This window comes from Heptranchias perlo, chromosome 13 (assembly GCF_035084215.1).
Source record: "Heptranchias perlo isolate sHepPer1 chromosome 13, sHepPer1.hap1, whole genome shotgun sequence".
Classification (NCBI taxonomy): domain Eukaryota; kingdom Metazoa; phylum Chordata; class Chondrichthyes; order Hexanchiformes; family Hexanchidae; genus Heptranchias; species Heptranchias perlo.
The window spans coordinates 16,421,898-16,436,586 of record NC_090337.1 but is presented as its reverse complement, the minus strand read 5'-3'; the positions used below and the strand labels follow the sequence as shown (position 1 = coordinate 16,436,586).

Here is a 14,689-nt window from a genome sequence, read left to right as displayed (position 1 = left end):
ACAGTATAAACCATTTCTTTTTCTCATCAAATTTCTCCCATTCTCCCAATTAAAGTCAATGGAAATCAGGGGGAAAACTCTCCAGTGGCTGGAGTCATACCTAGCACAAAGGAAGATGGTAGTGGTTGTTGGAGGCTAATCATCTCAGCCCCAGGACATTGCTGCAGGAGTTCCTCAGGGCAGTGCCCTAGGCCCAACCATCTTCAGCTGCTTCATCAATGACCTTCCCTCCATCATAAGGTCAGAAATGGGGATGTTCGTTGATGACTGCACAGTGTTCAGTTCCATTCGCAACTCCTCAGATAATGAAGCAGTCTGTGCCCACATGCAGCAAGACCTGGACAACATCCTTTGGGCTTATAAGTGGCAAGTAATATTCGTGCCAGACAAGTGCCAGGCAATGATCATCTCCAACAAGAGAGAGTCTAACCACCTCCCCTTGATATTCAAAGGCATTACAATCACCAAATCCCCCACCATCATAATCCTGGGGAGTCACCATTGACCAGAAACCTAACTGGACCAGCCACATAAATACTGTGGCTACAAGAGCAAGTCAGAGGCTGGGTATTCTGTGGCGAGTGACTCACCTCCTGACTCCCCAAAGTCTTTCCACCATCTACAAGACACAAGTCAGGAGTGTGATGGAATACCCTCCACTTGCCTGGATGAGTGCAGCTCCAACAACACTCAAGAAGCTTGACACCATCCAGGACAAAGCAGCCCGCTTGATTGGCACCCCATCCACCACCCTAAACATTCACTCCCTTCACCACCGGCGCACAGTGGCTGCAGTGTGTACCATCCACAGGATGCACTGCAGCAACTCACCAAGGCTTCTTCGACAGCACCTCCCAAACCCGCGGCCTCTACCACCTAGAAGGACAAGGGCAGCAGGCACATGGGAACAACACCACCTGCACTTCTCCCTCCAAGTCACACACCATCCCGACTTGGAAATATATCGCTGTTCCTTCATCGTCGCTGGGTCAAAATCCTGGAACTTCCTTCCTAACAGCACTGTGGGAGAACCTTCACTACATGGACTGCAGCAGTTCAAGGTGGCAGCTCATCAACACATTCTCAAGGGCAATTTTGGATGGGCAATAAATGCTGGCTTTGCCAGCGATGCCCACATCCCATGAACGAATAATTTTAAAAAAATCCCCCTCTCCTCAAGACATTGTCTCCTTCACTGGGTTACCGGTTCCATGAATGGCAGTTACTCACTAGTACCTCGCCCAAGTGGCCATTAGCCACCTTGAACCTTGACTGCGAATGTCAGTAGGCTATCCAACTGCAGAGGACATCGCAGCCTAGGCCAATCCTGTCCTCACTTGGCAATTGCCCATTCACATTTACAGCTGGGATCAGGAACAGGAACTGTCTGATTTTCCCTTCCTGAACCTGGAATATTATGGCCGATGGGTTTCTACTGTCATCCCTATTGAGCAGCAAAGACCAGGAATCGAACTGGAGATCTTTTCTGAAGGCATTGACTCATGCTTGGGTAGGTTCTGTGCTCTGGTACCTCATGCAAGTTAGCTATTCTTCATACAGGGTCCTGGGTAGTGTCAGCAGACTACTTGACCATAAGGTGCACCACAGCCATAACTGATCCAATCATCACCCTACTTGCACACATGCACTGTCCAGCAGAGGTCATTGTTTAAAAGTGAGAAAGGTGAAGGGCCATATTCTATTATGCAGTACACCACCGAGCTTGGACAGAATAGAAGAGGTAAACCAGGAAGAACAGCATGTGAAACATTAACCTGCCTTTTCTCTTTACAGATGCTGATGGACTTACTTTAAATTTCTAGCCTCTGAGTTTTATTTCAATTTCCAGCATTTGCAGTTTTTTCCTTTTAAATTATTGATTTGGTGATGCCAAGCTTTGGTTTTAAAAGCCTGAAGATTGTAGGAGGAGATGAAATAGAGGAAGTTTTGAAGTCCTAGGAACGAATGAGTTAGAATAGATGAGTATATTGACTCTTAATTTCAACACAGCTCCGACGTAGAGAAAGAAGGGCATATTTTAAACTTAAGAGAGAAGAAAATTCAGATAAGCAACGACCATAATATAGAGAAAGACTGGGCAATAACAGGAACTCTGGCTAATTTACTCCTCGCTAGCTTTGTGATACCAACACCAACTGTATCGTCCTCACTAGAGCTCTGACAAAATCAAAGACCAAAGATGCAACCTATAGCCTTTCTACTCTGCATAGCTCAGTACCACACTACAGGATGCATTTACCTCAACAAGTCACTGGAGTAGTTCATCATTTATTCTAACTTTAAAAAAATTCTATGTCTCACTTTCCTTCATTGTTTTTTTTTATTTCTCCTTTAAACCATTCCTCATTAAGACAAGAAGTACATGGCCTTTCACTTGTGACTCTCAGAGGTCACCGCTATTTGCAATTCCATACAGTTCTGTAGGAATTTTTCAAGTTGATATAAAACAGAATATCATTTGCTGGCTGCATTTGCAATTCTTAAACATCACTCATTTTTATGTTTTCCCACAGATAAGAATGTAATTGGAACATATTTTAAAAAGAGGGTTTCTCCTACACACACAACTCTGACTGCTTGTCTCTTTCCCATGGACTGGCCTTGAAACACACATTTGTTTTTTTTAATTCCATGAAATTGAGTTCTTAGTAACATGATACTTTATTATTCCATGAAAATTCTCTTCCATTCTCAACACTCCCTTTTTTATTTTTGTATTTCTTGTCTAATCTTCTTGCTGGTGATTATTTGACTGTGGGTCTCTTCTTGTCAAAAATATGAAGTTGCGTGCATTGAGTTTAAAGCATGGGTTTTGCTGTAAAGGATCCTTATTCTTAAGAATCAAACCCTCAAAGTGTTAATTTTACATCTTTGCTTATTTCGGTCTTTCTGTTGAGTTTTCTGAATACTAATTACTAGTGGAGTCCCGCAGGGATCGTTGCTCTTCACAATCTACATCGTGAAGGTGGTGGAACAACTGTCCACAAGTTTGTGGATGGCACGAAGATTTGTGCAAGTTAGAACCTTGAATGAGAAAAAAAAATCGACTACAATCAGATCTTGATGTGATGGGAAAATGGGTTGCATCTGACAGATAATATTTAGTGTAGATAAATGTAGTGTTATGCATATATGGGTAGGGCTAGTGCTACGCACGTGTATACATGCAGGGTACTGAACTGAAGTCAGTTGATCAGGAAGAAAAGCCTAGCTGTTACAGTACATGAATCTCTAAAGGTTCAAGATCAGTGCCACGAGGCTATAATAAAAGCTAACTCGTGCCCATCTTTCCCGCAACTCCATATTTGAATCCCTCCAATCAGGTTTCCGCCCTGCCACAGTTCTGAAACGGCCCTTATCAAAGTCACAAATGACATCTGTAATCTTGGTATACTATCCTTCCTCATCCTTCTCAACTAGTCTGCTGCCTTTGACATGGTTAACCACACCATCCTCCAACGTCTCTCCTCCGTTGTCCAGCTGGGTGGGACTGCGCTCGCCTGGTTCCATTCTTATCTATCCCAGTCATAGCCAGACAATCACCTGCATTGACTTCTCTTCCTGCTCCCGCACAGTTACCTCTGGAGTCCCCCAAGGATCTATTGCTGGCCCCCTCCTATTTCTCATCTACATGTTGTCCCTCAGTGACATCATCCGAAAACATGTCAGATTCTACATGCACGCTGACGACACCCAGCTCTACCTCGCCACCACCTCTCTCAACCCCTCCATTATCTCTCATTTGTCACACCGCTTGTCCAACTGGATGAGCAAAAATTTCCTCCAACTAAATATTGGGAAGGCCGGAGCCATTGTCTTTGGTCCCTGCCGCAAACTCCGTTTCCTAGCCACCGACTCCATCTCTCTCCCTGGCCACTGTCTGAGGCTGAACCAGACCGTTCGCATCCTTGGCATCCTATCTGACCCTGAGATGAGCTTCCGACCATATACCTGCTCCATCACCAAGACCGCCTACTTCCACCTCCATAAAATCACCCGTCTCTGCCCCTGTCTGGGCTTATCTGCTGCTGAAGCCCTTATCCATGCCTTTGTTACTCGACTTGATCATTCCAATGCGCTCCTGGCCGGCCTCCCATCTTCCACCCTCCATAACTTGAGCTCATCCAAAACTCTGCTGCCTGTATCCTAACTCGCACCAAGTCCCGTTTTCCCATCACCAATGTGCTCTCGGCCCGGGAACGCCTTGATTTTAAAATTCTCATCCTTGTTTTCAAATCCCCCCATGGTCTTGCCCCTCCCTATCTCTGTATCCTCCTCCAGCCCTACAACCCTCCGAGATCTCTGCGCTCCTCCAATTCTTGCCTCTTTCGCATCCCCGATTTTAATCGCTCCACCGTTAGCGGCTGTGCCTTCAGCTGCCTACGACCTAAGCTCTGGAATTCCCTCCACTTCCCTCTCCTCCTTTAAGGCGCTCCTTAAAACCTACCTCTCACCTGTCCTCATATCCCCTTATGTAGCTCGGTGTCAAATTTTGTTTGATAACACTCCTGTGAAGCGCCTTGGGACGCTTTACCACGGTAAAGGCGCTATATAAATGCAAGTTGTTGTTTTTGTATTGCTAGAGTGATCCAGTATAAAACAAGCAGCACTATAGTGTCCTTGTGTAAGACCTGGATTAGTCCTCATCTAAAATATTGTGTCTAGTTTTGGTCCCATCACATGATGGGTGATATAGAAGCCCTGGAAAATATTCAGAGGGCCACTCGAATGGTACCTAGTTTAAAAGCCCTTAGTTACTATAATCAGCTTAGAGAGCTGGGTGTTTTTACTCTAGATAATCAAAGACTTTTGAGGAGATTTGATTGAAGATATTTAAAATAAGAAACTAGACTGTGTCTATGTGGATAGCATATTTCAATTAGATAGGTTAGGGAGAATCAGGGCTCTTGTAAATAAGTTACATAAGCAAAGAACTAGGTTAGATTTCAGGAGGTTTTTCTTTTCCCAGAGGGTCATCAACCTTTGGATGAAGTTGCCAGCTTGTACAGCGAGTGTGAATTCACTGCAAGCATTTGAAAGCAATGTGTTCCTGGCTGTGGTTGATATCACTGCGTATTAAAGGTAGGTGAGATGTTGGGCGATGTGTCTCACCATCACCATAGTCCTCTGGAACTCATCGATCGCCTTTGGGGATTGAAGAGGGATTTCCCAGAAATTCCCCCCCTGAATTGGCCTAGGTTTTTTTAAAATCTGAATCTTTGCCACTCCTGGAAGATTACATAGCTTTTGATGGGTGGCAAGCATTAGAGATCATGATGCTCAGATTGTACAGGACAGGCTCAATGCCAGTTGGTCTTTTCCTATTTGTAATTTTAACATGTTCATTGTTTGTATTTTTCTTTTAACAGTGAGTGCGGTATCTGGGAACTGGGTTTGGATGAGTTACTGAGTCTGACTGCATGGGTATTAGCAGATTACTAGTAGGTGGTAAGTCTATCTAGTTACTTACCCTGCTCCCTCCCCACCCATCCATTAAATAATAACAGAATATATAGTTTTTGAAATATGGTACAACCCCCTTTAAATGGGTTACTGTTTTCTTAGGACTTCCTTTTACAGCGTAATCTTTACACTCTTAACTCCAAGTAGGAGGTACAGCAATAGGAAATGAACATCATGAAATCAGCTGTTACATCATTACAATGACCACTTAATGCATGGAGAGGAGAAAGAGAATAGGAGATGACTAAGAGAGAGAAAAGGAGCAAGAGAGAAAGAATGTGGAAGAAGAGAAAAAGGATAGAGAAGAGATCAGAAATACAAGACTGACAGAGGGAGAAGGGACAGAGAGGGAAGATGAAAAACAGAACAAGTCACAGAGACACATTGGGGGAGTGAGAGACAGACAGGGGTAGACAATACATACACGGCGAGACACTAAACAGACAGTCAAGGTGAGGCAATACAGGAAGACAGAAAGGGGGAGACAATACAGAGACAGAAAGGGAGAGACAAGAGATAGACGTGTGTGTGTGCACGCACGCACACACACATACTCTAATGCATTTTGCATAATACTGTGCTGCCTACAAGATATTACAAAGTCCTATACAAGTAAAAAAAATGGTCTGAGGTTTCTAAAGATTTTTGACTTTTGGTACTTATCACAAGGCAAGCAGCAGTCATCACCGCCCCCTCCTGGCCTAGAAATCAAGTTGCAGGCCTCCACTGCTGTGCAGTTAGGTTTTCTATTGGTTGGAGTTAAAAGGGTGATAAGTGTTTCTCAAAGTGACATTAGAAGGGGAAGAAAATTTAGGAGTACTTTTTTGTTCATAGTACACCCTTTGATTCTTTCTGAAACAAATATTGTTATGGAGATGGACATTACCGGGTCAAAAATAAAATTTTATTTTCTGACCTCACAGAAAACTTCGAAGCAGTAGCCAGCCTGTGTTGTGTTCTTCCAGAGGAAAAGGTTATTCCAGGGCCGAGGATGAATTGGGTACCCACTTTAATGCTATAATCAGACAATGGGCATTAGAAGGTACACGAGAGAAACCTGGGTGACCCTTGCCAGTCCCACTGAAGGAATAGGCGATAGGTCTTGGTTCATATGAATCACACCATTACTAACTCTCTCAGACACTAAATCCCATTAGAATGCTCCCATGTCCTAAGGTGGTTGCCAGACTTGTTTTATCAACATCACACTTTCCCTCCTTCTATCTAACTCTTGTGATCACACTCCTGAACTTCATTTTTTAATCCTACCCTTTTGGTTTCTCAGCTCTTCTTCCCTCCCTGTTCCATCACTGGTCGAGGAGTTATGGACGCTGCTACCAAGGGAGGGTACTATGGTCAAATGTGACTTAGCAGCAGAGCCACCTAATTGCTAGGGTCTGGAACCCATTAGCAGCACTTTGGGAAGCTGCCCCATCAGCAGATAAAAATTCTGGTATAGCTGCACTGCCAGTTTGCAACTGGATGGGTGTCCTTAACTTGCAGCTATATCCAGGCCACACAGCACATTATTTGTAATCTGTCAGCTCTCGCCTTCAATTTAAAGCAGTGGCAGGTACTTAGGCTCCCTTTTTTCTGTCCAATGACATCTTGAACATTATGAAATGACAACCTAAACAGTCATAACTTGATGCAGTGTCTCAAGTTTCCCAAAAATTGTATCCACCACATGCAGTGCTATGTCTTCTCACTTTAACCTGCACCTCTAAAACAACTGGGGCATCTCCTCTTGTTCCTTTCTATCTCCATCCTGCCCTCATCTTGTTTCTTATTAAAACCCAAATTTGACCTAGTCAACTGGTAAGCCATTTTTATCTCTAACCACCAACTTCTTTTTTTCTCTTTATTATTGATAGATATTGCTTCTAAAACCCAAGCTTGGCATCAATTCATTACTTCTTAATTTATCTTACTTTGGTGAGGTCCTGAACTTAGGCTTTAGCCCTTTACCTAGGTTTTAATATTTTATTTTAAAAAATGGCCTGCTGTCCACTTGCTTCTTCCTTCTGAAAATAGCCAGGTCCAGATTGGAAATAAACCATGTGTTAAGTAATCTAAATTGATTAAGGAGATCCATTAGCTCATTTTAGCTCAGTGGCTAAAATATTTTATTTGAAATTAAGAAATGAAAAGTGAATAGGAAGTCATTGATCAGCTCCACTTGGAAACTGTGGAGGTAAATTCTGTATAATTCTTACTGCTTGCGTTGAAAGGATATCAAAGCCGTGACAATGCCATATGCCGACCCCATGGCAAATGAGCCAGCAAAAATCCAAGCAAAATTCCCAACAGATTTGAAGAAAGCAGCAGCATCAAACGTATGTGGGTTGTCCTTTGGGCTGTATATGGATATGGAGCTGGAGGAAAAGGAAAGAAGGGACGTTAGCATTCAACGGAAGAGAAATGGATCAAACAAAAAGGCCAGTTTTGAGGATTCACTTATAACCAAATCACTAAAAACTAGTGCACAGGCACAAGAAGTAATCAAAAAGGCTAACAGAATGTTGGCCTTTATCTCAATGGGGTTGGAATTCAAAAGTGAGGGAGTGATGCTTCAGTTGTGTAGAACCTTGGTCAGACCACATCTGGAGTACTATGTTCAGTTTTGGGCACCGAACTGCAGGAAAGAAATATTGGCCTTAAAAAGGGTACAGTGCAGATTCACCAGAATGATACCAGGGTTTAAAGGATTAAATTAGAACAGGTTGCATAAACTTAGCTTGCATTCCCTTGAGTTTAGACAGTTGAGGGGTTATCTAATTGAGGTGTTTAAAATGATGAAGGGATTCAATAGGGTAGATACAGAGAAACTATTACCATTGGTGGGGGAATCCAGAACAAGAGAGCATAATCTTAAAATCAGAGCTAGGCCTTTGAGAGTGAAATCAGGAAGCATTTTTTCATGCAAAGGGTAGTGCAAATCTGAAAATCTCTCCCCAAAAGGCTGTGGATGCTGGGTCAATTGAAATTTTCAAGACAGATCAATAGATTTTTGTTGGGTTGGGTATCAAGGGGTATGGAGCAAAGGCAGGTAAATAAAGTTGAGGTACAGATCAGCGATGATCTAACTGAGTGGCAAAACAGGCTCAAGGGGCTGAATGGCTAATCTTGTTCCTTTGTAACAAAAAAACGTTTTTTCTACATTCTTTAACAAACATCATCAAGACAAGGGGTTTCGGTGCTAGAGAAATGGAACACTTTCTCATTTTACATCCAACAAGCATTCCCAGGTGAGATATAGCATCAGTTAAATGCACCATACTTTATATTTCTTTAATGTCTCTTGAATGTACTTCTGAAGTACATTCCTCATTCCACCAGTGTGATATTTCCATTTTCCACACAAGCTGTCCTTATAGACTCCCTCTGAATGAAATCCCTTTTACTGAAGTCAGGGACAAATCGATCATGTTTTTTCTCCTTTCACTGGCATATTTCTCATTAAAAATTGCAAATCAGGTCACCTTCACAGTGAGGAAGGGTAATCCCAGCCTGACCAAATTAACCAGAATTCATTGAATGTTTCCCCCCTTTTCCGAAAATCAGGTGGAATTTTTCTGAACAAAGAATAATAGACTTCTAGAATAATTTACTGAGGAAGGTCATTGAAGTAAATTGTACAAATAGGTTCGAGAGGCAACCAGACTTATTTCTGGAGAGAAAAGGAATTGAAGGGCACAGTAAAAAATGCAGTTAGATGGGATTGAGATAGATTAAAAAGGGATAGGCATGTTTGGCCGAAATGGCATTTTCTTATTCCTAAAATCTCTACATTCATACATATTCTCCTCCCGATCTTCCCTGAGCAATACCATTAGTTTAGCTCATTAAAAAATCCGTACATCGTTCACAAATAATAATTCATTTTATTTTGAATTTTCACACTGGTACTGATTTTCAACACCCACAAGAGTTCAGGTTCTTCTGCAAAGAAAAAAACAAAGCTAATAGGAGCTTTTAGCCAAAGGAAACCTGGACAAACTGCTGTGATGTAATCTGACTTCTTTAAAGTTAGGCACCCGATCTCCCCGGAAGTGCATCGGTCCCCAAATTGGAAGCCAATGTTCTTTTAGGTCTCCAGGGCACCCTGCTGAAACAGGCAGCAGGCATCTTGCATTTGCAAATCAGGGTCTTAACGCCGGTTGTAGGACCCCAATTGAAATTAGTGTACAAACTGGAGGAGCTGGCTCCATGCAAGCTCCGCCTACTTGTACCAGGTCTTGACCAGCGCAAGAAATGGGCACAAAACTTCTTCGAAGTTCCATTTCTGTGGAGCCAGGAGGAACAGGAGTTATTCTTCTAGCTTCACAAAAGTACTGTAAGCCAGTGGTTCCTGGTTCACCCACTCTCCGCTTTGCGTCTTCTCCTCCTCTCCCCCCACCCTCTGGCCCTCCCCTCCCAATACCTACCTGCAGACTGGCTCAGCATTGCAGCCTCATCACCCAGAGAAAAGAATGTTTTGATCAAACTGAAATTGTTTTTTTTTTTGCCTGTCTGATGAGGATAAACAGGTTTACAAAGACACTTAAATCTTATTTTTCTGGTAGATTTCAGTGCTTAATCTTGTGTTGCTGCCAAAAACAAAATCAATGTCCCACATATTAGGCCAGATAATCCTGCTGAGATGCTTTCAGGCTGCAGCTACTTATCCTTTCCTGGGACGACCGGCTGAAATTGTATAAGGTAAAGTTTGAGTTGCGCAAAAATACCAAGTGAGACCAGTACTTGGCTACCCTACACAGTGCTTGCAGTATATCAAAAACACAGTTGTAGACAGTGATTTATTCATGCTTTCTAAATACTTAGTCACACGATGACAAAAATCAACATTGCAGGCTAATTAAGATATTTGACAATATTAAGCAGAATTGAAGAAGCCACTTAAATCAAACTAGATTTTAGACTAAACTCCCCTCGAAGTTACGTACAAATGTTGAAACTGCGTCAGTGAGCAACAAACGCATCTTCTGGGTGCCTTCCTCTTTCTGTTTACAATACAGTCATAAGACAGTTATGGCCCTACATTGTTATAGTGTGGGAATATTACTGCTGTTCTGAAAACATTTATAGACTATTACCATTCAACTCTACTTCTCTAATCCAATAATGAGATAAATATCAGGACTCATCACTTGCAGTTGCTCAGAATAATGTTTTGTTATAGTCAAACACGCTTCTCCATTAAAGCTGCAATCTGCAGACACTTGTCACAAAGCCTGTAGGACACTATTATTTATGAACCCATATGTCTTCTGTATTTAAGTACTTGTGCTCGCCAGAATCCCATTCATTAGAAGAGATCATTTCCATCAGTTTTTATATTTTACAAATTGGCTTTACTGGCAGTAAAGGTTTACAAGGAGAGATCAACATGTAACATTTTATGAATTAAGTCTTTATTAAATGACAGAAAAAATAAATCAAACTCTAATTGTAGCTGCTGTAGAGGCTCTGGCAATATCTTTAACCAGAAACCTAAGCCCCAATTTTAAATTAACCCGCCTGGCGGGAACAAGAGGGGATCGGGGCGGACGCCGTTTTACACCTCGCCCGATTTTATGCTCCACTGAAGTACGATCCAAACCCACCCCATTCCCGCCGGGTGGGTTAGGTTAAAATCGGGCTCTGGTGCCAACAAGCAGCCCACTTTTCACTTTACGTCAATCATATATCAAACCACGTAGACATCTAGAACTTTCCTCCTTCGGCAATGATTTTAAGCCGGCATTTTATGGATCCAGCCAATTGATTTTTGTCCATCAGGGGTTGGGTTAACAGTGGCACTTAATGGATCATTAATTCAAAAAATTACGTGACGTAAATTCATGAAGCTTCACAATAAATTAAAATCAATAATAACAAGGGGGTAATTTTGACTTTGGGCGATAGTGTAAAAGGGCGACATCAGACCAGCCGCCCGATTTTCATTTCCATTGAAGTCAAGCTTAGTAAATGCGGACCCAGGTGGAATAGACTACCAACTAGCCCAGTGAATACAGGGTCAGGTGGAATAGACTACCAACTAGCCCAGTAAATACAGGGTCAGGTGGAATAGACTACCAACTAGCTCAGTAAATACAGGGTCAGGTAGAATAGACTACCAACTAGCTCAGTAAATACAGGGTCAGGTGGAATAGACTAGCAACTAGCTCAGTAAATACAGGGTCAGGTGGAATAGACTAGCAACTAGCTCAATAAATACAGGGTCAGGTGGAATAGATTACGAACTAGCTCCGTAAATACAGTTACGTAGAATAGACTACCAACAAGCTCATTAAATGTACAATCAGGTGGAATAGATTACCGACTAGTTCAGTCAATGCAGGATCAGGTGGAACAGACTACCAACTAGCTCAGTGAATAGTGTCAGGTGGAACAGACTACCAACTAGCTCAGTGAAAGCAGGATCAGAAGGATTAGGCTGGCAATTAGCTCAATGAATGCAGAGTCAGATGGAATAGATTATCAACTAGCTCAGTGAATTTTTTTATTCGTTCATAGGATGTGGGTGTCACTGGCAAGGCCAGCATTTATTGCCCATCCCTAATTGCCCTCGAGAAGGTGGTGGTGATGAGCCATCCAGCTCAGTGAATGCAAGATCAGGTGGAATAGACTATCAACTAGCTCAGTGAATACAGGGTCTAGTAGAATAGACTACCAAGTAGCTCAGTGAATACAGTCATGTAGAATAGACTACCAAGTAGCTCAGTGAATACAGTCACGTAGAATAGACTACAACTGGCTCAGGTGGAATAGACTACCAACTGGCTCAGTTAATGCAGTCAGGTGGAATAGACTGGTTCCTAATTTAGGGAATGTAAACTCTGTTGGAATAGACCAATTCCTATTTCAGTGAGTGGTTCAGTACCTAGATCAGTGAATTGTAAACAATTTTACAACACCAAGTTATAGTCCAGCAATTTTATTTTAAATTCACAAGCTTTCGGAGGCTTCCTCCTTCGTCAGGTGAACGATGTGACCTGACGAAGGAGGAAGATTTGAGTCAGGTGAACGATTTTCACATCGTTCACCTGACGAAGGAGGAAGCCTCCAAAAGCTTGTGAATTTAAAATAAAATTGCTGGACTATAACTTGGTGTTGTAAAATTGTTTACAATTGTCAACCCCAGTCCATCACCGGCATCTCCACATCTAGATCAGTGAATTAGGTAGAAAGGACTAGTACATATTTCTGTGAATATTGACTAGTTTACAATAAACTGTACCCAAAACAGCAAAAGCAGAATCAGTTGGAATAAACCATTGCCTAACACAGCAAATGTGGATTCAGTTGGAATAAACTGTACCTACAGCAGCGAGTTTGGATTTCATTGTAATAGACTGCTACCTAGTACAATGAATATGGATTCGGGTGAAATAGACTGCTACTTACTGCAGTGACTATGGATGTGGTTTGGATAGACCACATTGAAGGTAGTCTCGGTTGGCACAGACTGCCACTTAGTGGAGCAAATGTAGATTCAGTTGCAGTATTCCGCAAATTGGCAAGTTCCTGATTGAACCAGAAAAAGCAGGGAATAAGGACTCAAGTGTTGAAACAGAAGGGAGACTAAAATAAACGAAGTGGATGCTCAAATCTAAGAGGATCCTCAATAGGGAACAAAACAACTGGAGGGGGAAGTGAAACTACTCTGGTCAATAACTTAACCAGAGAATGATGTGGAGATGCCGGTGATGGACTGGGGTTGACAATTGTAAACAATTTTACAACACCAAGTTATAGTCCAACAATTTTATTTTAAATTCCACAAGCTTTCGGAGGCTTCCTCCTTCGTCAGGTGAACGGTGTGGAAATTCCACACCGTTCACCTGAGGAAGGAGGAAGCCTCCGAAAGCTTGTGGAATTTAAAATAAATTTGTTGGACTATAACTTGGTGTTGTAAAATTGTTTACAATTGTCAACCAGAGAAGTCACTCTAACTGAAAACAGGAAATCCCTTGTCCAACTCATGCTAACTTTTCCAATAAATTATTAACTAGAGGGATTTCACATCCAAGGTGAGCCTGATGATTTTCAAGGTCTTTGCTCATTTCATGTGTCTTTTACTGAGACAACCATTAAATGAAGTACTTATAATGTGCACATTCACAGTCTTATGTATTTAACAATCTCACTTGTAAAAGAACAATTTAGCTGTGCAGAAAAATTCCTTTCTATTTCTGAAGAAAATTTATCCTTCATCCAAAAAATGTATTTTGACCTTTAGAATCCCACCCCATCAAGAGTCATGCATCATGATTCTATGTCCTGGCTGAGGTACGGAGCAAGTGACTTGCTCCCAAGCTTGTGTCAATTTTTTCTAACCAGTCAAGAGAAAGACAGAGCTAACACCATAAAAATGCTTTTGTTAACACATTGATGGCACAAATAGCATAACAAGCAGGCATTGCTGCACTAATATTCCTCTAGAATTTTAACACACTTCTGACTTCAATCATTTCTCAGGCCAGCATTTGCCTTGAAAACTAATATGCTTGGGAGCATCCTCTTTCCAGTGAGATGGTGAACTGAGAATGCTGCCACAGTCCTCAATCCATTTCTGATTGCACTAGAAAGCAGTTCTATGACCACTGCTTCCCACCATTTTAAAGCATAAAATACAAAGAAGTAATGAGTATCCTTTTACAACAGACTATATACTTCTCTTTAATCTCATACAAATCAAGCTATCTCCTCTGGAAATTGAAGAGGTGAGTTACTGATGGACAGACTGCATCAGGAAGACAAGAAGCAGATGTGTATAGGATTTAATGAGGATGAGCTGACAGCCTAGGTTTTAATAAGGTCTCTGACGTTTCTCTGATCCTTTTCTTTAACCTTTTTCTTAAAGAGGAACAAGCATTAATTTCCTTAGAACCTGGCTACTGGACTTTTACACAATTTTAATTCTTTGATAGGAAACTACGCTGGAGCTTGTGTGAAACAGAAAGCCTGATAGAAAATCATAGCAAGACATCTGATTATAGGGAAACAGTGCTGAGAAAAATGAGGAAAGGCAAACAAAGCTAAATATCCAGGCATTGAATTTCCATTGATGTATGACATTGTAAAGCCAAAAATTGGGCATGTGGGATTTTTCCATCTACAGCTCATTTTCAGTGGACAAAAGCAAGGATCTTGCAAGATTCAGTTTCTTCGTTGGTTTCAATGGGACTAAACTAGTAAG

At 41.8% G+C, this 14,689-nt stretch overlaps 1 protein-coding gene across 1 annotated transcript in view; it reads right to left on the bottom strand.

Annotated features, from left to right (window-relative positions):
* Positions 1-14,689, bottom strand: part of LOC137331314 (sodium/hydrogen exchanger 9-like) — a 313,260-nt gene that overhangs the window by 205,385 nt on the left and 93,186 nt on the right. The window contains exon 7 of the mRNA XM_067995036.1: positions 7,721-7,859. Within this exon, the coding sequence (XP_067851137.1) occupies positions 7,721-7,859 (139 nt within the window). The remainder of the gene's footprint in view (positions 1-7,720; positions 7,860-14,689) is intronic.